Source organism: Calypte anna, chromosome 13 (assembly GCF_003957555.1).
Source record: "Calypte anna isolate BGI_N300 chromosome 13, bCalAnn1_v1.p, whole genome shotgun sequence".
Lineage (NCBI taxonomy): Eukaryota > Metazoa > Chordata > Aves > Apodiformes > Trochilidae > Calypte > Calypte anna.
In genome coordinates this window covers 17,250,671-17,275,377 of record NC_044259.1, presented here as the reverse complement: position 1 = coordinate 17,275,377, position 24,707 = coordinate 17,250,671, and the positions used below count along the sequence as shown (strand labels likewise).

The window sequence follows — 24,707 nt, the reverse complement described above, 5'->3', positions numbered from 1 at the left end:
GCCTCCCCCATCCCTTCCCTTTGGTACGGCCCAGCCTCACCCATCCCTCCGCCTTGGTACCGCCCGTCCCTCCCCGCCTCTCCGCCTTGGTCAGTCCCGGTCCCGTCAGGTTCGGCAGCATGGCGGTGAGTGCGGGTGCCGGTACCGAACACCTCACACCGGCTGCTTTGCTCCCTGCACGGGTTCCGGGTTCGGCCCGGCCCGTGGGGCTGCGGTTCCCTCGGGGTGTTCGTCTGGGCCGGGCCGTGCGGGGTGTGGTGCCGAGGGGCTGGCGGCTCTGTAAGGGGGTGCCCGTGGTTCCGAAGGGCTTGGGGCGCCGGTTCCGGGGCTGGTGAAGGTTCGGGTGCCCCGGAACCATCTGCCCCGTGTCCAGGTTGTGCTGGAGGGACCCTGGGGCTAAACCAGCGGAGGAGTCTGACATAGGGACATAGGGACCCGTCCGTGTCTGCCGACCCCTTCTGACAGAGCGTTCCTCCTCTTTCTGCTGGTCAGGAACGTAAAGGGACAGCAAAAGTTGATTTCCTGAAGAAAATTGAAAAAGAGATCCAGAAGAAGTGGGATGATGAGCGAGTCTTTGAGAGTAACGCTTCGGACAGGCAGGGCCAGCAGAGGTATTGTCACACTTCCCTGTGAGCTTTCTCTGTAACTGGAATATCTTTTCGGGGAACTTTTTTCCTTCAGAACCTGGAGGAAAAGTGTCCTCTTCTGAATGCACAGGGATTTTGGGTCACCTAAAGCTGCTTACACGTTCACTTGGCATTTCTGTGGCTGACAACACGAAGCAGGGCTGCACTGGTGCTGGCCACGTTCCAGCAGAATACAAAAAAGCCTGCTTGTGGTAAAATATTCCTGAGTCTGCTCGTTACAGAAGGTGCTTGTTTCTTGGGTTATTTATTTTTTTTTTCCCCCCTATCTGGTTTCACAGCTGTTCTCAGCTTTCTGAGTCAGTTCTTCCCAAGCAAACAGCAGGTACCTGTAGCTGGGCTGGGCTCTGCTCCCTTCCCCAGGGCAGACCTGCTCTGCTCTAGTGCCCAGCAGCTCACAGATCTTCAGCTCAGAGAAAGCAGAGACCCTGGCAATATGAGGTTGGTTATTTGTCCCGTGGGACAGCCACACAAAGCCATGATAATAACTAACGTGGTGTAACAGCTGGCAGCTTCTTAAATTGTAATGTTTTGTAAGCAATAAATGGTTTTGCCTGTATTTACATGTGTTTGTACTTCAGCATCCTGTCTGAAGGGAAAGGACAAGGCAGGAAGTAGAGTGCAGAGGTGGGGGTAGAAATTTACAGTGTCCTAAAGATCTGGATTGATCTCAGTTGCTTTGAGGGGTCAGGTGACAGCAAGAGAATACACACTGGAAGCACTGTGCAATGCTGTGTCTGTGAAATGAGGGATAATCTACAGTGTGCCCCTAATAAACCTGAACTCAGGCAGTGGGAGCTAAATGAATGACTTCAAACCTTTGCAGTAATTAATTTAGTAGGAGCAGGATTAGACCTTGTTACCTCTGAGAAGGTGTCACATCTCTTTGAGAATTTCTCTGTGACGTTAGTCCTATGTGGGTTTCTTTCTTTTATTATCTTAAAAATAAAAAAAAAAAGCAACACCTTTCAGTATATCAGTTCTTTAAAATCAAAGACTCGTACTGCTGGCAGGGAAGATGTTATTTTACTGTCACAGAAGGTTGATGATAATGGATGATGCCCCTTAGCTGTGTGTCTTCTGATGGTAATTTTAAAAGTTAGTTACATGTTTTGATTCTTTGAATTTCTTCTCAGCAAAGGAAAGTACTTTGTTACCTTTCCTTACCCCTACATGAACGGCCGCCTTCACCTGGGACACACCTTTTCTTTATCTAAATGTGAGGTAACAGTTTTCCTTTCTTAATACATTTACATATCACTGTAGAACAAATGTTCATTTGTGCTTAAATTTTGAGCTAGCAGAATGCCTTGTTAATTAAAAGAGTCAATAGTGACTTATTAAAGCTTTCCTTTTTCCCTGCATTTTCAGTGGAAGCATTGGTAGTTGAAGAGGGCTGCCACTGATCAGTTTGTTAATTCAAGGAGCCTAGGATGCAGGTGTTTCCTCTTACAGATTACCCAGGATGTTCAGGAGGTGGTGCAAACTTCACAAGAAGTCTCACTGTCTCCTGAGTTTGTGAATACTGTGCTCTGCTGCCTGGGTGTTAACAGGTCTGGGGGAGGATTCCCCAAAATTGATCTCTTCTTTACATCCATTCTTCTCTGGTTAAAAAGAAACCCCTGGAAATTGGGAAAGCTTTTACTTATGCAGCCAGGCAGTGTCAGACCTGGTAGCAAAATCTAGTTTCACTTTCCTGTCCTTTAATTATCTTCCTGCCTGATGTTGATAGCCTTCATCTGTCTCCTGGTAGTTTCCTGCTAAAGAAGGAGGTGAAGGTGTTTTTTTGAAGGGTGCTGAGTTAGCCCCGTGCAGTTCTTGTTTCATCTGTCTCATTTTTCTCTTTGATAGTTCTCAGTGGGGTATCAGAGGCTGAAGGGGAAGGAGTGCCTGTTTCCATTTGGTCTGCACTGCACTGGGATGCCCATAAAGGTAAGATGGTGAGGCTGCTTCTCGTGGGTTTAGTACCTCAGACTGCTTAGAGCATTGCTTGCTGTCCATTCAGAACGTTGTGCTGATTTATTCACAGTTCATCAGGACAGTGTGACTTGAAATCTGAATTTGTGCAAAAGATGTGTCATGGCAGAAATAGTCATTATGGCTTGCTAGAAAATAAAATGTTTAAGATTAGGCTCACCTATCATTTTTTCATTTGCAAGAGAATCCTGACTGTACACCTCTCCCTGCTGTGGCATTCTTGAAGTTGCAAGATTTCCTGGAGATTAATGCAACGTTCAGAAAAAGTTTAACACTTTGTATTGAAATGCAGTGTTATCAGTAAAAAGCTGATAACTTATCTGTGATTGACATAATTGCCACAGCTGAGTGCTGACAGACAACTGGTGGCTCTGTTTAGGCTTGTGCAGATAAGTTAAAAAGAGAAATGGAGTTATATGGGTGCCCACCTGAATTTCCTGATGAAGAGGAAGAGGAGGAAGAAAATTCTTCTAAAAAAGAAGAAGTTATCATCAAAGACAAAGCAAAAGGCAAAAAGGTAAACTTTAGACAAAGCCTTTCTGGGGTGGTAGCTGTGCTCTCAAAGCTTCCAAGTATACATTATGGGGCTTTTCTTTTTCCTGCTCCTCAGAGAAACCTGTGATACAAGCATTTAGATGATTTTTTCCAAGTTAGCTGGGTACTTGAAAAAATGCATCACCTGCATGGTTCCAGAGGCACCATTTCAGTGTATGGGATCTTACTGGTGAGCTGGTGCACTGTTTAATAGTGTCCTGAGAAGAGTGAGATCATCCAGAGTAACACTCTGTGGGGTTTTGTTTGTTTGTTTTCCCTGCACAGAGCATTCACCAGCAGGTTGTAGGAAATAACCCTGCCTTCTCAGCTGTAGGGAATACATATATCACCACTCTACTGATTATTCTCCTATAAATTGGTATTTAGCCTGTTCTGCCTAGGTGTGCTAAGTAAAATCATCCACACTAGTTTGGATTATCGGGTATTTAAATGAGATCTATGATTTTGGGAGTATCAAAAGGAAGGAAGAGAATCAAGCCTAGGAAAAATGGAGAGATGCTCTTGGGTATATTGTTTGTGTGTGCTGAAGAGAGTGGAAGCATCAGATCTGGAGTTCTGTCTGCTCTGTGTTGGCAGAAGCTGTGATCCTGCCTGCTCTTGCAGGTGCTGAGTTGCTGTGAATCCAGGAATGTTTGCATTTCTCTTCTCATAATTGTCCTTTCAGAGTAAGGCTGCTGCCAAGACTGGCTCTTCAAAATACCAGTGGGGAATCATGAAGTCTTTGGGTCTCCCTGATGAGGAAGTAGCCAGTTTTTCTGAAGCTGAGCACTGGCTGGATTATTTCCCTCCCCTTGCTATCCAGGATCTGAAAAGCATGGGGTTGAAGGTACCTGTGTGAAATCTTTATTGCCATTATGTGAGCAGCCACACTTGTATTGCCATTGTGCTTCTGGATGTGCTGCTTCTCTTTTGAGAAGATTTTCTGCATAAACCAGCATTATTCAGAAATGTTTCTGGTATTTCTAGAATTATTCATTTAACCTTTTAATAGTCTTGATGGGTGCTTTTTTATGTGGAGTTTATACCATGTGCAATGATCTTGACTGGAAACAAGAATCACTTAAAGGAGTTATGACTTTCACCCCTTGCTTCTGCATGAGGTACCTGTGCTGTATGTCAGCAGTTTTAGGAGGAGCAGTGATGTGGTATTAAATGCAGGGAGTTGTCCTGCTAACAACAGATTTTTTTTTTTTTTTTAAATGAATACATGTAGAGATTATGGAAAGCATATCTCTCAAGGCAGTGCTGAAGTGATTGGTTAAAACAACTGTGAAACCTCTGGAATTCCCAGTCAGCAGGCAGGGCCTTGAGCCTCTGACACCTCTGCTGTGCAGGAGTGTGCACACAGACTGTGGAGTTATTTGTAAGCACCTGCCTTTTGCATGGGATGTTCTTGTGTTGGTTTCTTGGGAGAAACTTATTGTTTTTAAACTACTGGCTTTGCTGCTGTGAGTTTCCTTGAATGTGTGTGTCGTTTACCTGTGTCTCTGTCTCCTTCCAGGTGGACTGGAGGCGTTCTTTCATCACCACAGATGTTAATCCCTATTACGATTCCTTTGTGCGGTGGCAGTTTCTGACACTCAAGGAAAGAAACAAGATTAAGTTTGGGAAAAGGTAAGCCTGCTGCTTCACTGGGCTTTACTGGGAATGCAGATAAGATCAGGTTTACCAAAACCCCTGTGGCATGTCTCTAGAACATGCTGATAACTCGCATTAAACCCAAATCCTGTAATTTCAGATGCTCTGCTATCACAGTAGTCTGTTTATTGTGCTAGCCAAGTGTGAGAGATTGTGCTTCTGCTTTAGTTCCTTTGTGGACACCAACTCATAGCAAAATAGGGGTGATACTGACAGCTCTCCCTGAATGCTGACATTGGTGGAAATTTGAAAATACCATTAAGAGATCTCTTTTTTCCTAAACAGCTCTCTTTTTTTTTTTTTTTTTTTTTTTCCCTCCTGGTCTATGCGTTCTTGAATTTGCTACTAAACAAAATTATACCTTTCTTAGATACACAATTTATTCTCCAAAAGACGGGCAGCCCTGCATGGATCATGACAGGCAAACAGGAGAGGTAATGTTTTTCATTGCTGTTTTAATGCATTGCCTATAATTGTAAATCCTGAATGGAAAATCACATTGCACCTTGGGGCAAAACGTATTTTGTACAGGCTCAGCTGTCAGTACTTGTGAGAATTAAAGGAAGTCTTCTCTTGGGGATATCTGTCTTCAGCTCTGGATTGTGCTTTCCATTGTAGCTGTCTTGTGTGGTTATGTGGCAGTTTGTGCCAGCAGCATCACATCATTAGCTATCTGTTGAAACACATAAATAACCCATTATGAACTTTGATGTTGCTGAGATGGTGGCTGTGCTGAGTGTGTTTTTGGACAGAGGAATGAAGTATAACCTCTCTCTCTGGTCTGTGTTTTAGTAAAAGCCATTTGTATCAAAGGAAATATGAGTTACTCTGCAGAAAGCATCAGTACCTTAAATAGAATTTAGGTTAGGTGATACAAAAGAGGATTTATTTTCTTTACTGCTTGAGCTGGTGTCATGTACTGATTTGCTGCCTTATTTGACTTGTAGGGTGTTGGGCCTCAAGAATACACACTAATAAAAATGAAGGTGTTGGATCCCTATCCCACAAAGTTAAGGTAGGTCTTGAGTTTGAAATGGGAGATAGGTTCTAGCTTGTGGTCAGAAAGGACCCTTAAATTAGCAGTCTGTTTTGCCTAATGCAGAATACAATTTTGTCCTGTTATTTGTCACTTTAAAGGCTTGGTCACTGGTTTAAGCTGCTCTGTCCACTAGTCTGTATGAAACTCAGATCCGAGTTGTTTTTTTTTCTTTAAAAAAAAAAAGGAAAAGAAAATCCCATTAAGAAGTTAATGACCCACTTTCATCCCTTAGGAAATGCTACTTAAAAGTTCATACTAGCCTAAAAGCATGTTCTTTATTGCCTTGAATATTTTTATTTCAGTGACTTAAAACGTTCTTTTTTTTCCCCCTAGTGGCCTAAGAGGGAAAAATATCTTTTTGGTGGCTGCCACCCTCAGACCAGAGACCATGTTTGGGCAGACCAACTGCTGGGTTCGCCCAGATATGAAGTACATTGGCTTTGAAACTGTGGCTGGGGATATTTTTATCTGTACCCAAAGAGCTGCCAGGAACATGTCCTATCAGGGCTTTACAAAAGATAATGGAGTCGTACCTGTTGTCAAGGAGCTGATGGGAGAGGTGAGCATCAAAAAGGTGATGGTAGAATTCTAATGAAAAGGAAAATACAGGGATTGTTACAGAAAAAAGAAAAGAAGTGTTTACTGACACAAAAAAAGCAAGCAGAAGACAGCTTCCTTGGCAGCTAAACTACAGCTGGGAGATTAATCTGATGCAGTTGTGGACAAATGCATCACTATTGCCTTGGGGCTGCTTGGTGGATGAGTGGTTTTCAGTAACATCTTCCTGCTGGCTGGGAAGAGCAATGACTTCTCTGCTAGGAGGAGAAAGGGCTCGGGGAAAAACAATGGCTAGAAAGGGTTCTGTGAAAAAACTTCCTGCTGATGCTGACATTTCCAGTACATCTTGTGAATGAAGCTTTCTGAGCTTAGTAGCTGAATGTTAGTGGTTTTGATATTTACTGTCCTTGACATGTGTGCTTTCAGTAAGCATAGTTAGTGACATTTACCTCCTGTCAGAGCATAAATGGTCTTGACAGTGTGCTTTTCCTGCCTGTGTTTAATGCTGCTTTTGACACTGGCTTCCCAGTTCACTCCTCTCTTGATGCTGATGTGCTTCTGTTTCCAACTGCACACTTGCAGGAGTTTTGCTTTCTCTTCTCTGTCCATGTTATCTGCCATTTGACTTCTCTACCATGTACTGTTTCACAGGGCACACACGTGCTTTTCATATGTGTGTCTTCCTCTAACTATAAAGTTTTACTTTAAAGAAATTATTTGTAAATAAATAAAAAGCTAGAGAATATTGGCCCAGAGAGCTTACTCAGCTAGGCTGAGAAAGTGCTGTTTACTGTAATTCTGTGCCTTTTTCCTGTGTAGGAGATTCTTGGAGCTGCCCTTTCAGCCCCTCTCACTGCCTACAAAGTTGTGTATGCACTGCCCATGCTGACCATCAAGGAAGATAAAGGTAACTGCACAGCAGTGTCTTGCCAGGCCCTGTGTGATGTGCACTGTGTGTTCACAATGTGTTGACTAATCATTTTATCTCTTATCTCTTTCTTTGTTAAGGAACTGGAGTGGTAACAAGTGTTCCCTCTGATTCTCCAGATGATGTTGCAGCCTTGAGAGATCTGAAAAAGAAGCAGGTCAGTCTGTTAACTGAGTTGTTTCTGTTTCCTCTCCATAGTGTGGAAGGTCAAAAGGGGATACCCAGTGGGTGAAGTGAAACTCCCTTTAATTGGAGTTTTGCTACCTCTAACTTTGAGTTCAAGTAATTAAAACCAGCTGGGTTGGGATTTGTTTTCAGTGTGTAGAGCAGGAATGTTTTTTTCTCTCTCAAAAATGTAGATGGGTAGGGCAAAGGATCACCCAAAAATGAGATGGAAATAAAACTCCGGTGTGAGAAGGCAGGGAAGTGACTTTGCTTTCTAATATGCAAAAGACACTGTAAATGATTAAAAACTTTTAGATCTAGAAGATTTTTCTTCTAACCACATTGCATCTTTTTCTTCTAACTTTCAAAGGCTTTGAGGATGAAGTATGGCATCAAAGATGAAATGGTCCTGCCATTTGAACCAGTAAGTACAACCAAAAGCATCCAGTTGCAGTACCTGTGACTTTGTATTCTCTGATGAGAAAGGTACCAAGAACTGTGCCTGCCTTTCCCAGAATTCCTGTTTAAAGAGCAGAGAAATTTAAAGGTATTATGCAGCACAAACTTCAGCTAACCAGGAACAATGGCCTTTTCCACTTCTCAATCTCTGGTGCAAACTCCCTTGTCAGCTTTGGGACTGCAAACCAAGTAAAACAGACAGGCTTTTGTTTCATTCAGTCAGTCACTTCTAGTGAAGTTTATGAAATCCAGGAATTAAATCTTAGTGTAGGTTTCATTACATGGAGGTGATCTGAACTGAATACCTGACACTGTTTGGTTAATTCTCAGGTGCCCATCATTGAAATCCCAGGCTATGGCAACCTTTGTGCTCCAACAATCTGTGATGAGCTCAAGATCCAGAGCCAGAATGACAGAGAGAAACTTGCTGAGGCCAAGGAGAGAGTGTACCTGAAAGCATTTTATGAGGGAGTAAGTGTTAAAAGATACTGGTAGGTGTTTACTTGCTGAGTTTGATAAAGGGGGAAAAAGTTGATAAAGAATAATAAAAAAAAAACAACTGCAAGAAAGAAGAAAACTACTTTTTTTCCCCAGAAAAAAGTTTTAGGTATTGATTTGGAAACTGATGTGAAGAGAGTGATGTGTGTGGTTTTGGTAATGGCTGACTGTGGTTATTCCTCAGCTGGAATGTATTCCCTGTCAGCTGGCAGCAGTTTTTGTCTGAGTAGCTGTTTCATTCCTGTGTGCAGTACCCATGTGTTTTGGCTAGAGATGACCAGCTGTTTAAAGATCTCTGTACTGCTGTTTTTTGCATGTCAAAGATTGCAATATCTAACTACTTCTCTAAGTTGATTTAAAGAGCTATTGCATCTATTTCTTGTTAATTTATATTTAAAAAATCAATTAATATGACCTATCTTTTACAGGTAATGTTGGTGGATGGATTCAAAGGACAAAAAGTTCAAGATGTCAAGAAAGTTATTCAGAAGATGATGGTGGATAATGTATGTGGTTGTATGAGCACAGCTTCTTTTAAATTATTTTTTCATTTTCACAGCTCAGTTGCTGAATAAACCTTTGGTTTGGTTCTGCTGCCCTCTTAGAGGGCTTTGGAGGGTTACAGAGTATGAAATGCTGATAAGAGAAGAACCTGGTGTTGTAGGAATAAGGGGGGATGGATAATGCTTAACTGGAGACCTCTCACTCTCTTCTTCATCCTGTCACCTTGTCTAAGGAATGTTTTGGTGGTTTGATTTAATCTTTGATATAGTTGGGAAGATACTGGGAGTGTAAGATTTGAATGGTCAGTCTGTTCCAAGCCTGCCACTCTGTGACATGCAGACACTCCATTGCTGGGAGTCATCACGTGGAGAAGGATGAATAGTAAAAAAGTGTCCTGCCATCTCAAGATTTTCCTGATAAAGGCTGGAAGTGGGAGAGGCTTTGGGTATTTAGTTGATATTCCCTTGTCACAGTGTTGTTATGTTCAGATCATAACACTTCATCCAGTTTCAGCCTCCAGCACACTATCTGATTTGTGAAGGCAGAACTAAAGCTCACAGTTTAATTTGCCATCACCCCTTCCCAGGTTTTTCCAGTAGCTGTGTTTGAATCAGTGGAGGCAGTCACAGAGTATTTTGTTTTTCTGTCCTCCTCTTTGTCATGCATGGAGACATTTTATGAAGTTATGTCACCTGGTACCTCAGAGAAGAACACAGTCAAGTATTGCCCTTGTTTTACTAACATGAGTTCTGAGGCAGAGAGCCTGTGCAGTGCTGAAAGCCATACAAGTAATGCTGTAAAACAGATTAGAAAGGAGAGGATGCTTTTCAGTTAAGATGTGAGGATTTTCAGGAAGTTGCAAAGCACAGAAATCTTGTGATTTATTGCCCTTTCAACTCTTAGGATGATGCCATGATATACATGGAGCCTGAGAAACAAGTTATGTCAAGGTCTGCTGATGAATGTGTGGTGGCCCTTTGTGACCAGTGGTAAGTGGGAGTTACACAGTTACTGCCAAACTGTGTCCTGCTTCTGGATTGCTGAGTTACAGTGAACTTTTCCTGACTGCAGGTATTTAGATTATGGTGAAGTGAACTGGAAGAAACAGACATCAGAGTGCTTGAAACACCTGGAGACGTGAGTTACAAAAGCAGGAGTGATTGTGTGGTGGTGATCTAAGAGGCCTAGAGAGGTGCAATCAGTAACAGCTTATTTCTCACAGGTTTTGTGAAGAGACCAGGAGAAATTTTGAAGCAACTCTAGGTTGGCTGCAAGAGCATGCATGCTCCAGGACTTATGGCTTAGGTAAGCAAAATGCTCCTCCTGTCACTCAGTGCTTGTGAAAATGGTACTCATCACTTCATTTGGGAAGCTTAACTGCTGTGTAGAGTCCCAAATGTTATAGGAAGTGTAGGACAGAGGTATCCACCTTACATCTTGGCCCAGATTCACTGAGAAGGCACACCTCTTGGAAAATGCATGTGGCCAGGGGTAATTTTATTTTACATTACTGCAGTGATTCTGTGGAGCATCTCTGTAGCTCTTTGTATGGGCTGTTGATCTGGAAGAGAGGTCAGAAGGAGGACCTAAGAACATTTTTAGGTGTTCTTAAATTCTGACTAGCTTTCATCTTGTTTAACCTATGGTGTGGGAGAACTGTTACATTACACAGCAGCCCATCATGAGCTGAAACTTGTTTGGCAGTTGTGTTAAGAAGCTGACTGCAAGAGCAGCAGCTCCTTTCTCTAACAAAATTTTCAAATGCCCGAGCTGAATTTTTTTAAACAAGGATTTTTAAGAGCATAAACCCTTGCATGTCTGTACCTGTGTGTGTTCCACTGGAAGTTATGAACTGCTTGAGTGCTGTGTCTGAGCTCTGGCTCCATCTCCCCCAGGCACCCGCTTGCCCTGGGATGAGCAGTGGCTGATCGAGTCTCTCTCTGACTCCACCATCTACATGGCCTACTACACTGTGGCTCACCTGCTGCAGGGAGGGAACCTGAGGGGACAAGGAGAATCTCCTCTAGGCATCAGGTGAGGAGACTGACTCAGTAAGTTGACTTGTTTAATTCAGTGTGCTTAGCTCCTGGGTTGTTCTTGCTGAAGGCTGATGATGTGCTTCTGTGCTTAAAAAGCATCACTGCTAAAACTTGCTGTTACCTCAGATACAGCAAGCACACAGAAGAGAAAGGAGTATGGTGGCCAGAGAGAGAGGAGGAATGTCTCTGAAAGCAGAACTGTATATGGACTAAATCACCCTTTTTCATACTGCTGTTAGGCTTTCCTTGAAGTTGTCCTTGCCAGGTGTTTTTGAGTGATGGGTTTCAGTGCCTGCTGAAGGTCTCTGCAGATTGAAACTGCTTTGCTTGCTTCAGTAGGTTAGCACTTAGTTTTTGTCACTTTATTAAAAGCTGCTAACTCCTAGAAGGTTAGAACTCCTGTGTGGAAGCCTTCAAAGTAAAGGGTAGAAGGCATTTGTACCAAAATACTTCCTGAGACTGCTCTGTGACCTCTGGGCTGGAGTGCTTGTGGGCTTCCAGTGACTGAGATCAGAGAGTTGAGATTGTGCAGCTCACCTGGAACTGGAAACATCACTTGCCTTGAAACAGCACTTACAATCTTGCCTTGAATCTTGTGCCCTAATTCTGCCTGTTTTATGAACCAGCAGCTTACACGTTGGAAGAGGAACTTACCTCATTCAGTGCTAATCTGAAAACCATTTCCAAAGTGAAGATTGTTACAGATATAGTTCTGAAAGACTTGGCAGGCTTTTAATTCTGGCTCAAACCTCTCTAATTACAGAGAGGCTGCCTACATACTGGTTATGTCTGGAAACAAACTTTGAAGAGAGCAACCTGGGGACTGGATTACAGATTTGATGTAATTAAGTATATATACAATTAGGGTGAACTCTTATGCAAGCTGATAACATCTTATAATGTTAACAAGCATTTTTTACTGAGATTTACTCCGTGAGGTAAAGCAAAAGGAAATTCATGATGTGCCATGGGGCTCAACAGTTCAGAGTTCTGGTTTTGTTTCTGATGTTGGACTGACTCTGCTGAGCTTAGGCAAAGTGCCTGGCCACTCTTTGTCCATGTTTGCTTATCAAATGGAGTATGCTGTGAGAATGAATCAACAGTTTTAACCTGTCTTGTTCAAAATGCTGGGGAGTGTAAGAGGAACTTTTACTGCCAACTCAATGTGGGACTAATTCTGTGCAGGGCACATCAGATGAGCAAAGAAGTTTGGGATTACATCTTCTTCAAGGCAGCTCCCTTCCCTAAAACAGACATTCCAAAAGAAAAGTTGGACAAGCTAAAGGAGGAGTTTGAATTTTGGTATCCTGTGGATCTCAGAGTTTCTGGCAAAGATCTTGTTCCAAACCATCTGTCATACTACCTCTATAACCACGTGGCCATGTGGGCAGAGCAGAGGTGAGTTTGGAGATAACAAAGAGCAGGTGTGAAGCAGATACAGCAGGAGAGTTTGTAGTTCCCATGCACGTGTTAAGTGCTTTTTTTGGATGGTAGAACACTCAGAATAAGGTTGAAAATGTATTCTTTCCTGTTGCAGCTTTTTTATGGTTGGCTCTAGTAGAAATATAAAAGTGGAGAACAAATTTTGGCCTCTTCTACAGAAGTCAAACATCTGTCAATATCTCTTCCTATCCATTTTCTTTATTTTTCTCTTGTGTTCACTCCATAGAAGAGGAAATGTACTTCATTTACAAAATGCTTTGTTTCTTGTCTTCACACAGAGAAAAATGGCCAGTAGCTGTGAGAGCAAATGGACATCTCCTTCTCAATTCTGAAAAGGTATAGTGAGGTTTCCTGGGTGAGGTGGCTTTTGGGGCTGTCAGAATAGGCACTTGCCAGCCAGCCAGGAAAAATCTTTCTTGGAATCTAGGTGAAAATAGTGAAAATTCTAATTTGTTCATGGTGCCCTCCATTTGTTCATGGTTTTTCATTCATCAGAGGTAAGGACTTGCCTTCCCTTCAGTTCTGCCTAATGCTTTTCTGAAGTCAGCTCTTGTATAGCTTCACAAGTTCTGTAAAGGTTTTTGTGCATTTCTGTTAAGTTTTAGGGTTATATGGAATGATTTTTTAAATATTTTATTTTTTACTAAATTTTTGCTTTGTTAAGCATTGGAGTAGGTGCAGTGAGAGCAAAAAGTTTGTGCTGATCACTTACTAATGCATACAAATTCTGAAATAGAATTTAGTTGAATTTAAAAGTGCCTGAATCTAGGAATTAGGCCCTGGAGACTATCCAATATGAAGCAAAAAAACCCACCAGAGTCCTTAAGAAATCAATGCAGGATGAGGTAAAAATGTTGATTTTGAAGTATTGTTTAAGTTTAGGTAAATGCTGGAAGTAACTTGTGGTACCAGTTGCCCTGTTTTTAAAAGCCTGGCAAAGTCTGAGGAGGAACCAAATGATGCAGGAGGCAGCTTCCCTTTCCTTGCTGCTGTGATGTCTGAGGACCTTAGTATCAACTTGTGCAAGTCTCAGCATTCCAGATGAGTGCTTGCAAAGTTCACTCTGTTTGCACTGTGAGAGCTTGTTCAGTTTTACCAAATTGTTTTTGCTGTGATTCATGAGAAGACACTTCCTCAGTGGTCTGCCCAGACCCTGGTCACATCTGTCTTCCTTTTCAAAATGGATGTGTGAGAAAACACTCTTCTCTTCCTTTCAGATGTCCAAATCTACAGGCAACTTTCTTACCCTAACTCAGGCTATTGACAAGTTTTCTGCAGATGGTGAGTATGCTCTGACTTGCATCTGGCTTTCAATTATGCCAAGATGACTAAAATTAGTGTTTTGCTCTCAGAGGAGCAGTGAGTTTATTGGAGCAATGAAATGCAGTAAATCTGCTGCTCACCACCTGTTTGTGTTTGAAAAGCTGAGCTCTGTCTGTACAGAGAACTGGGATGCATGTTAACACAACCAGAGCTGTTCCTGGTGTTGAGACCTCCTAGAGGGTGGCCCTGTCACTTTTCCATGTTTACTTGAGGGATCAAAACACAAGAGATGCTGTTGATGAGCACTGCCTGTAAACAAACATGCCCTTGTTCCTTCTTGCTTGCTCTTGGTTTTTGGACAGTGGCTGTACTCATCTCCTGGCTCGTGGTGTCTGTCTGGTTTCCTTCCTAAGGAGGGCAGTGTGGCTCTCCTGGGTAAAACGCATGCTTTGGGACCTGTAAATTCACTTTGGATTTTATTAATTGGTAATGACAAGTTGGTTGTAATTCAGTGTGAGTCCCATGCCTCCTGCCACTGCATCAAGCAGCTGACAGCCATGTTAGCTCCTCTGGTTCCTCCCAGGCATGCGTTTGGCCTTGGCTGATGCTGGGGACACTGTTGAAGATGCCAACTTTGTGGAAGCCATGGCAGATGCTGGAATTCTTCGGCTCTACACGTGGGTGGAGTGGGTAAAGGAGATGATTGCAAACAGAGACAGTCTCAGAAGTGGTCCTGCCAACACCTTCAACGACAGAGTCTTTGCCAGGTACTGTACAATGACTAATAATACAGTTTGGTCCTTTTTTTCTTGCAACGAGCATCTCTGTAGTTATATTTTTTCCTATAAATTGTTGAATTCCTTGTAACAAAGCAGACCATGGTGCACGTTGTGTGACTGTGCTGTGCTGGTGGCACTGCAGTAGGCTATGCAGAACTGATGTTCTCTCTTCCCTTCTTAGTGAAATGAATGCAGGCATAATGAAGACAGACCAAAATTATGAGAAGATGATGTTTAAGGAGGCTCTGAAAACTGGCTTCTTTGAATTTCAGGTAGGTGTAAGAAACAAACACTTGGTATTTGTTAACTTTGTGGGTTTCTTTTGATCCTGATGCCTCTCATCCTTAATTATACAGCTGAATTAGAATCAGAATTGTGCAAAGAAGTGAGAGTACTTCAGTGGAATAAATATGAAATTATAAAGGTCTGCTTGTGTCACCTGCACAAATGTCCAGGGGAAGACAAGCGTGATGCTGCAAACAGGCCTGATATCTAATATGAGGAAAAAGCTGCTTAAGAAAATGACAGTGCTGAAAGAGTGTTTCCTTTCTTCAGCTCCTTTGTAATAAGGAGCTCGTCATAAGAAATCCAGATAATACATCAACAAAATAATTTGGAAGCAGAGTGCTTTTGATATATTCTATAAACCATGTCTCCAGAGTGTCTGCTGAACCATGCCACTTCACTTAATGAATTACAGAGGCTCCTTTATGTGGCTCCTTTATGATATTCAGGAATATGATTAAGTAGGCTGAATTATATGTATAATGATAGATCATATTCATTGTCTTTTTCTTAGTCCTTATTAGTATCTTTATGCAAGCTGTTGGGGATGATAGTACCTGATACACAGATGTGGATATTTTTGTCTTTTATGTTTGTGCCAATAACACTTTTTTATAAAAGTATTAATGAAAAAATTAAACAGCCAACTGAGATATTCACACTCGGGTGCTTCAGGAAAATACAGTTCCTGTAATAAACTACTATTGAGTTCTAAGCTGCTTACATTCTACAGGCATATCAGAGCAAAGGACTGCATGTGTTTTCTTTCTGATTGTTTCTCCTTGGGGTGTGTTGGTGATGGGTGGACTGGTTGTGTTTCAGGCAGCAAAGGACAAATACCGTGAGCTGGCCATCGAGGGGATGCACAGGGAGCTGGTGTTCCAGTTCATTGAGGTTCAGACTCTGCTCTTGGCTCCCATCTGTCCCCACTTATGTGAACACATCTGGTCACTGCTGGGAAAGGTATTTGTAGCTCAGTTGTGTCATTGGATTCCAGGCTTGCACTGTTTTTTAGTCAGGCTCCTTTCAGGCTTGCCTTTCACATGCAAGTAGAAGAAACATGTCTTTTGAAGAAGTGTTGTAATGTATTGTGCAGAGGACAGTGTACACTGAGTTGTCTGGGATGGTGAACTGTGGAACAGGCTCACCAAGGAAGTGGTCACAGCACCAAACCTGCCTGAGTTCAAGAAGCATTTGGATGATGCTCTCAGGCACACGGTGTGATCCTGGGGGTGTGCCCTGCACAGGGACAGGAGTTGGACTTGATGATCCTGATGGGTCCCTTCCAACTTGGAGCAGATCCTATGACACACAGAGTACTTTGGTTGTGTGCTCACAACGAGGTGATCTAAAATTAACCCACACTTATGCATGAAATATGGGGTTTTGGGTTTTGTTTTGTTTTGTTTTTAAATTTTCTTGTAGGTGAAGTTACATAGTTGTATGGCAGGTATAGTTGTATGTATGGTGTTTAACACACTTGCAGATAACTGCTTGCTGGCTGAGTTCTTGTTCTCGTGGGTGCTCACTGAGGCTCAGACTGAGCTCCAGTTTCCACTTGAGCTACAGCAGGTTGAAAAACCCCCAGTTAACTGATGTGTTTCCATCTCAGTACACTTCATTTCTTCCTGCCTTCCTTCCTTCCAAGCCTGATTCCATCATGAGAGCCTCCTGGCCCACAGCAGGTCCCGTGGATGAGGTGCTGATCCACTCCTCTCAGTACCTGATGGAAGCAGCTCATGAGCTCCGCCTGCGCCTCAAGAGCTACCTGGCACCCGTGAAAGGAAAGGTGGTTGAGAGCTCATCTTTGTATTTCTGAGCATTCTGCTTGCCTCAGGAATCCTTCCTAATTCTATCTTTGGTTTTATTTTTTTGTAGAAAAGTACTAAGGAACCTTCCCAGAAGCCTTCTCACTGTACCATCTACGTGGCCAAGAACTACCCCCCCTGGCAGCACACCACCTTGTCCGTCCTGCGCAAGCACTACCAGGTGCTCATCCTTTCACCTTGCTTTGGGCTACTCTTTTGGGGGCTCTTTTTTTTCTTTTTCCTTCTTTCTCTCTGTAAAAAGCTTAAAGCTTTATTTTGTTGCTAAATTATTTAAAGCAAGGTAGTTTTGGTCCTCTCTATGCTTTTACAACTCTCCAGTTAATTTTGGTGCTTAATACAAATCTCCCAAGGAGTGTCATTGATTTGACAGGATGAGTTCATTCTTCTGACAATCAGAGTTAAAAGCAGCCCATGTTCTGATTTCTCTCTTTTTCTTTGAAAGTAGGCTGCTTTTAAAATATTCTCCAAGTGTGTTTCTGAGGAAACATTGTTGAATGACAGATTCATTCTGCCTTACTATACAAGTGGGTTTAGAAGTGTTGTTTTGGTCCTTGAGTAGATGTGTACTGTTCACTGATGTTACAAGAAATGTGTTGAAATGAAATATATCTGTCAGAAGTGGAAGAAATAAACTTTTCCTGAAAGCAGAAGAACCTGTGCTTCTGACATGGGGAACGTGGTCAGGGACTTTTGCATCTGGATGAACCATCCCTCTCAGCTTGGACAAATCCGTATTGTAGCTGATGGAAAGACTTTTCCACCTTGAGAGATTGAGATAATCCAGTATTCCTCGTGTGAAATTTGGTTTTGCAGTATTAAACTTGGGGCATTCTATAGGCATTTTTCTGCATCAGTGTTAAAATCTGCTGTTTGGTTTGATGCCCTAAATAGAGTTTTTGCAGTTACCTTCATTTTGGATGTAAGCCCCAAACTGTTGAGGGAAGTAGTGCTTAAAAATGTGCTTAAATGTGGGTGTAAAATGCATTCTGGTAGAAAATTTAATATATAGTCATTAGAAAGAATTAAGAAAATGCAGAATAACACTGAGTTGCCTGAGTGGCAGCAGTTATCTGTGGTTTTTTGATCAAAGTTTTATAATTTTACTTTTAAAATCTTTCAAAGGGATAAGAGAATTATCATCTAATGAGTGATGGTGACAAACCTGGCTGGTATTTATGGAAAAGCACAAAGGGTGTATGATCTTAACAGGCCAGGATTTTTAGTGCTGCCTAGACTTTTCTGATGGGTGTTCATCAATGGTTTAGGTCAATGGAGGTCAGCTGCCAGATAACAAAGTAATTGCCAGTGAGCTCAACACATTGCCAGAGCTGAAGAAGTATATGAAGAAGGTGATGCCTTTTGTTGCCATGATCAAGGTGAGTGTCTGAGGGGGCAGTTCATGTGCAGGAAAAGCTTTTGTGGGAAAAACATGTGGGACAGAGACAGTGATTAATGTCTAGCTTCATGCATTGGTGGTGTTTCCTTTATTTCATGCCTGGATCTCCTGCTAACTCTTGACTGCAGTCTCTATCCTCCCCCTTGCTTATTTGGCATCTTCATTGTTTGTCTGTAAACTTCTTTGACATCTCTGGTGGAAAGATACAATAAAAATGTTTCTACATGAGTTGCCCCAGGTGAACTCAAGGTCTCCTTGAGGCTTGGTAGTTTGTGTATTTTGGAGATTATACAACCTGTGCTTCACATACAAGTGGGCTCCTCTACATCTGAAGTGCTTCATACTTCACTTTTCCAGGTTTTTGTGCTGAAATGAGAATAAGGTGTTGCCCTGGAGACAAGAATGCTTACCATTTGAAACTTAAGAACAGGGCTAGAGATAATAGTTTGTGTTACACTTAAAGGAGGAAAGAAGAGAGCGCCCTTAGCTCTGAATGGAATTATAAATTTTCTGTATAATTCTTAAGTTTTTGTCACTAATAATGTTATTTCATCATTATTTTCCCAGAGTCATGGAAGCCTATGAAAATCTTGCCTTGCATTTCTTTTTTTAAGAAAACTTTTGTGCTTGCTGTTGCAGATAAAAGTTCAATACAGCAACGAGGAAGGTTCAAGAAACAAAGATTAAGCAAAACTTTAAATGGAAAAAAATAATGGGGATTTAAAAACTTCTCATGATGTGTAGCAACAGAAAGGGATTAATGATGGAAAAAATATCGATGAGTGTAAAATGTTACTCTTTCTCCTTAAGCTTAAATTGATTTTTAAATTGCATATCATGATGTCTTCCATTTGTAGGTCTGGTCATATTTTTAAAATGGAGGTGCTCTGCTGTCCTCCCTCTGGGGTTTATCCTAACTCTTCAGTTTCATGGTAGCTCAGCAGCCTTCAGTGGAAGAGAGAGCACAGAGCATCTGTAAAGCTTCCTGTGTCAGTGGAGTTTGTGAAGAGCTGTAGTGATGTGTGAGATCAAGTGGTGCAGCTGGGAAAGGTCAGAGGAGCTTTGAGTCCTGGGGATGTGTTGGGTCTGAAACCTCTCCCTGGGTTTTGATGTCCTCAGCCTGGCAGCAGCTCGTGGGGCAGGGAAGGGGTTGGTGTGCTGGGGCTTACCCAATCCTTCCACTTCTGAAGGGTGGTAAGCAATTGGACATAAAGGTGTAGAGACATCTGAGCTCAGGCTCCCCAGCTCAGTGTGTTTTTCTCTGAAACCAATTATTCAGCAGTTCCAGTACACAAGCAGCATTTCTGCTTGTGCTTCCATTCAACAAAGGAGAGCTTAAATATAGAAGGAACTTTGTGATTTTTCAAAGGGAGGCAGTTCAGTGTTAATGCAGGGAATCTTTCCCATTAAACTGAGAAGGAAGGCAGGAAACCACAACCATGCTGAGTCTGACAAAGCAAAGCTTCAAAGGAGACAGCTGGCTCAGCATATGAAAGCAAGGAGAGAAAGATGACGTTCCAAAGAGGAAGTTCTGTTTTAGTAGGAAAAAAAAATTCACGTGGTTTTTATATTGCCTTTAATACTTGGTCTCTTGTGACCATTGCTGTTGGCTTTCTGGACTAATTAAGCTGCTTTTATGTTAACATATAAAGTAGGTATTATTTCCCTGCAGAGAACTTGTTTTACAACTGCTCTGAACACGTCCAGTTGTTGTGTGCTTGTCCTTTATTTTAAACTAGGTCATAAGACTGAACTCCTGCTGTGAAATACCACTGAAATGCTGACTTATTTTGTGAATTCTCAACCTGCACATGAAGTAGGGCTTATAAATAACTGTGAATGTCAAACACCTTTTCAGTTCTACAGTAAAATGTGCTCTAATTGCTCTTACTCCTCCCATCAGTGTCAATAAATCCCTGTTGAAGAAACCCTGTTACAAGAAAATTATTGCTCCTACGTTAGCATGTTGTGCCAGCAGAGAGCTCTCGTATTTAAAAGCCTATTCTTGTCATGACTAATGTAGGTATTTTGCCATTTTGAGGCATCGTTTTACTTGCAGCATTTAGAGAGGTTTGATTCTTTTTTCTTTTTTTTTTCCTCCTCTGACAGGAAAATCTGGAGAAGAATGGCTCACGTGTCCTTGATCTGGAGCTGGAGTTTGATGAGCGTGCAGTGCTCATGGAGAACATTGTCTATTTGACAAATTCCCTGGAGGTTGGTGTATGCTTGGCATATTCATTACCTGGTTTTTGTTGGGATAGCTGGAGGACCAGACTTTCCTAAGTCTCTAAGCCTGTTTATATTAACTTCAGGGTGTGCATTGCTCAATTAATAGTTTTCTATCAACTTCCTGGCTTTTGGTACCTGTTCTTAAATTTGTCAGTACATCAATCTGTTCAAATAGGGACAGGAGACACAGGGGCAGCAGTGCAGTACACAAACATGCTCCTACAGAAAAGAGAGGTGGGTTTTGCTGCAATATTGGTTGTATCTGTAATAGTGAAAGTCCAGTGTGGCTTTTTAAAAAAGACATTTTTCTCTGAACAAGCCAGTATTTTACATTTTTTAAGATGAAGAAATGAGAAGGTGTTTTGAGGCATTACTAGCAGGAATGGTCAGAATCCTTGGCAGGTTCTGGGCTGGGCTTTTAAGACTTACAGAGTACATATTAAAATGGGTGCCAGTCCAGCAGCAGTTGTACTGCTTCATAGGATACCCAGAATGTAGTTCAGTAGGCAAAGAAAACCAAACATAAAAACCCAGCCAAAACCTCTTGCAAGAATTAGAAAATAAATATATATTGCAAAATTTCATTTTTAACCCTGTGCAATATGAAATAAGTGTGGTTTTGTTGACTTGTTAGACATTAACAAAGTCAAAGCTGACTGAGCTGGCAGAGGGAGCAGTTATCAGTGAATCTGTCCAGCAGTGATCTTTCCTCTGGGAGAATCCAGAGACACTGGAGAGCAGAGCTGTGCAATCCCCTGCAGTTTGCCAGGAGCTGTAGCAGGGCAGAACTCTTTGCTGCAGAGGACTTTGGGGTTGCTGTGGCTTTGGAGAGCTTGCAGCCCCAGTTTGGGCAGGGAGTGGGTGACCCCGAGAGGTCCCTGCCAAGTGTTAGGTTATGATTTGGGGGTGTGCTGCTGGTGCCTTATGTCCATGCACGTTCACTTTCCCCTTTTCTATGCAGACAGTTGTTTGATGGGCTTGCTGCCTCCTGTTGTTGCCTCCGAAATGAAAAATTTAATATTAAAGTCCTCTTTATTTCCATACCTACCCCCACCCCACTTCTGTTGTTTTAAAGCTGGATCACATTGAAGTGAAGTTTGCATCAGAAGCAGAAGATAAAATAAAAGAAGACTGCTGTCCTGGAAAACCATTTTCCATATTCAGAACTGAGGTAAAATCAAATTCAGATATTGGAAGTCTGAAAACTTAAACAAAACCAACAACCAACCAAAGAATGCTAATATGCCATTTAAAAATTATAATTGTGCACGAATGTGGGATTATTTTGCCTTTGGTCCTACACCCCTTCAAAACAGGAAACATCTCTAATATTTCAACAGTGAAACATTGATTGGTTTCCCTAGATCGTGTCCTGGAAATACGTGTGTACTGTGGCTCCTGTTTTGAAGTGTTCTGGCACTCTGAGGCTTGGATCAGAAGTACACATTCTCCTTTAATGTTTATTAACTTTCTTACAGCCCAGTGTGTCTGTATATTTGGTGAACCCTCAACCATCAAATGGCCACTTCTCTACAAAAATTGAAATCAGGCAAGGAGACAACAGAGAGACAGTGATCAGGAGATTAATGAAGATGGACAGAGGAATCAAAGGTACTGGAGCCCAGAGCTGAAAAAGTTAATTTAATCGATTTATTTTTCTATTTAGCCAAAGCTGAAGTTAGGTAACAGTTGCTGCATTGGTTCCTAACCATTTCTGTTCACTGTGAAAAACTGTCTGTTCACTTAAAATTGGGATTACTGAAGAAATGTTCAGTGTCAATGACCATGGTTTATGCCACACTGCAACTAGCAGCCTCTGAGAGGAACTAGTTTAATATTCCTCTTACCCCTGTTTGTGCTGTCTTGGCAGTCTAGAGGTGGTCTTTGTAAGCAGTGGTATTTCAGAGTGGGTTCTTTTCCTTGATTGTTTTTGGAAACAAGCACATTTTTTTCCAGCCTACTTGTTGGCAGTTTTAATGTTCCTCACTTCTCTACCTGCTTGGAAAGATATTTTAAGAAAACACAGAAAAGTGTGATACAATTTCATGTCAGACATTGCTGAAATCAGTTTCTGTCCAGTGTAATGAAGGAAAATAGTTTTATTGAAGGAATAGCAGCTGTGTTTGTGTTAAAGAATTCAGGAATTAAGAATCAAACAAATCTGAAGCACTGTGAGCTGGGTGAAAACTGAGCCCAATCCAAAAGCTTCTGACAGCAGAGTCTTTTTTTTTTTTCCTGTATCTTTCAACAGCTTGTGTTTATCTTAAAGTTTTATCTGTAGAGCACAGCCAGCCACATGCTGATGATGCTGCACACAGAGGGGGATGTGTGGTCAAGTGTGTAGCACAGAATACTTTGAAAGAATTGAAACCCAGTGAGATCAAGCTGTGGCTCCTTCTGACTTTGCCTTTTCCAGAAGGTGTCACTGTCCTCTTGGTGCACAAGGGACAGATGGTTGTACTTGGAGGGAGGCTTGGCTGGAAGATTCCAGGCTTCCTAGAGATTTTTTTTTCTGTCTGCTTAGCTGTCTTTTATTAGTGTGCATTTTAATAGGAAATTGTTTAAAACAGCTCTCACCTTCCCTTTCTCCCAGTCTCTGAATTCCTCAGAAAACGATACCCTAACTGTTCAGTTACTCAGAGCTGCCCCCAAACCAGGTTAAGGCAAATTTAGTGCTTGCTGTGGTGCTGGGAGTTGGTATTTGTGTGGTTTATCCCTGTTCCAGCTGGTAACTTGCTGTGTAAGGACTCGGTGACATCTTTGTATGGGTGTAAATCTTAACAGGAATGCTGCTCCCCAGAGAATGCACGTCCTGGGATCAGAGCACTAAATGTTTTGATTGATTGAGTTGATGAACTCAGTTGGTGCAGCTTGTGTTTTAGCCTAACCAGTCACTCTCCTCCCTGCAGATCTCTCCAAAGTGAAGCTGATGAGGTTTGATGACCCCGTGCTTGGCCCACGCCGTGTGCCAGTGCTTGGCAAAGAGGAAGCAGAGAAAACCCCAATCCTGGAGCAAGCCACCTTCCACATCAACCTGGAGCAGAAACACATCCACATCACTGAGGATGGCCTGAGAAAGGACATTGGGGACACCATTGTTTACCTTGTGCATTAAACTGGCCTCTCCCTGCCTTGGTGTGTGGAAGTGAGGAAGTTCATAAAATGACTTTGAGGTCAAAGATGAACAAAGATGAGAATTTGTTATCATTGCATAAAAAAAAGCCCACCCAAACCAACCTAATTTTGCATGCAAATTGATTCCTACTCTTTTAAATGTGGATAGAATAAAATTATTTTCCTCTGGCCCTTTGGCTTTTCTTGAAAAGAAACTGTTATCCTCAGTGCTAACAGGGTGACTTCTGTTTCAGCTGTGGCCAGTGTTTTCAGAAGGAAAACAGAACCACACTCAGAATTCTGCTGCTTCCTGAGCAGACTGGCATATGGGTAGAGAAGTTGGTTGTAAATCTGCAATAGAGGGAGAAAAGCTGCTTGCACACTTCTGTATTTTACTTTTCAGTGATCCAGGTGACTGAACAACCCTTTTACACCGAGGAGCAGTTCAGAAGTAATTTGATGCTGGGGAACTCTTGAGCAAGAGTTAAATATGAATGTTTCTGTGTTCTTGGCTCAAGCAGCTGTAGCAAACACTGGGAAAGACTGACTTTTCCTTTCTTACTCTTCCATAAAACTATTCATAAGTCTATTTCAAGTGGAAAGGTTAAGTGTTCTTTTCACAGATTTTAAATTCATATTTTTTGGTAATTGCAGGCCTATTCACTGGCTTCTTTTTCCCCTCCCTTATTTTTTTTTAGCCATGAATCAATAGGCACAGCTTTGGGGCTCTGTCCACAGGTTCAGGAAGGTGCCTGCTGCTGAAGATCTCTCTTTGTTCTGCACCATTGCTCTTCAGCAGTTTCACAACTCCTGGTGCTCCAGCTGGCTCAACATTTGAACTTCCTCCAGTGATGTGCTACAGTGTGGGAGGAAGGAGCCACAGCAGAGCCCTGGGTGGCTGCAGGGGGAGCAGGAAGCCCTGGGTCTGCTGTTTTCCGCTCCCACCCTTGGTGGGAGCAGAAAAATTAATAAATTCTCTTGCAGAAGACAAGAAGAGCAGCTTCAGTTTTCCAAACAGGCTGAAGCAGATGCCAGGTTTTCTGTGTCACCTCCAGAGGGGAAGGCTGACACTTTGGGTACAGGGCAGGAGAGGCAAGGTGGTGTGGAACTGGAAGCCCTGTGCTGCCCTTTGCACCTTGTCCATGGATGCTCTTCCCCTGCACGTCTGTTCTGCACAAGGAGCTGCTGAGGTGGTGAAGGGAGCTGCTCCAAGGGGCTCCTTCATCTCCTTCTACAAAAGAGGCTTTGTTAGTTCCAAAAAGCAGGGATTGTGGCAATGAAAATCTCATCTGTTGCTGAAGTGGCACCAGGTAACCTGAGCAGGCAAACACCAGAGCTATAAACAATAAATGCTGCTTCCATTTT

At 42.3% G+C, this 24,707-nt stretch overlaps 1 protein-coding gene across 2 annotated transcripts; it reads left to right on the top strand.

The window, feature by feature from the left end:
- The first annotated feature begins 2 nt into the window (after positions 1 to 2).
- LARS1 (leucyl-tRNA synthetase 1) lies at positions 3 to 23,533 on the top strand. 2 transcript variants are annotated; one of them, XM_030459209.1, is made up of 32 exons: positions 4 to 125; positions 493 to 611; positions 1,781 to 1,868; positions 2,496 to 2,576; positions 3,001 to 3,138; positions 3,841 to 4,002; positions 4,678 to 4,790; positions 5,185 to 5,248; positions 5,762 to 5,829; positions 6,187 to 6,412; positions 7,231 to 7,318; positions 7,420 to 7,496; positions 7,875 to 7,928; positions 8,294 to 8,434; positions 8,890 to 8,967; positions 9,869 to 9,954; positions 10,037 to 10,102; positions 10,188 to 10,270; positions 10,861 to 10,999; positions 12,190 to 12,402; positions 12,726 to 12,783; positions 13,665 to 13,728; positions 14,294 to 14,477; positions 14,671 to 14,761; positions 15,597 to 15,737; positions 16,423 to 16,563; positions 16,653 to 16,763; positions 17,869 to 17,979; positions 20,109 to 20,213; positions 21,304 to 21,399; positions 21,707 to 21,839; positions 23,138 to 23,533. In XM_030459209.1, the coding sequence occupies exons 1-32, from the start codon at positions 120 to 122 to the stop codon at positions 23,341 to 23,343; spliced, it is 3,531 nt and encodes a 1,176-aa protein (XP_030315069.1). In that variant the 5' UTR covers positions 4 to 119; the 3' UTR covers positions 23,344 to 23,533. The 2 variants fall into 2 exon arrangements, with proteins under 2 accessions (XP_030315070.1, XP_030315069.1); XM_030459210.1 differs by lacking the exon at positions 493 to 611 and having other exon boundaries at positions 3 to 125; positions 23,138 to 23,343.
- Positions 23,534 to 24,707: the final 1,174 nt, after the last annotated feature.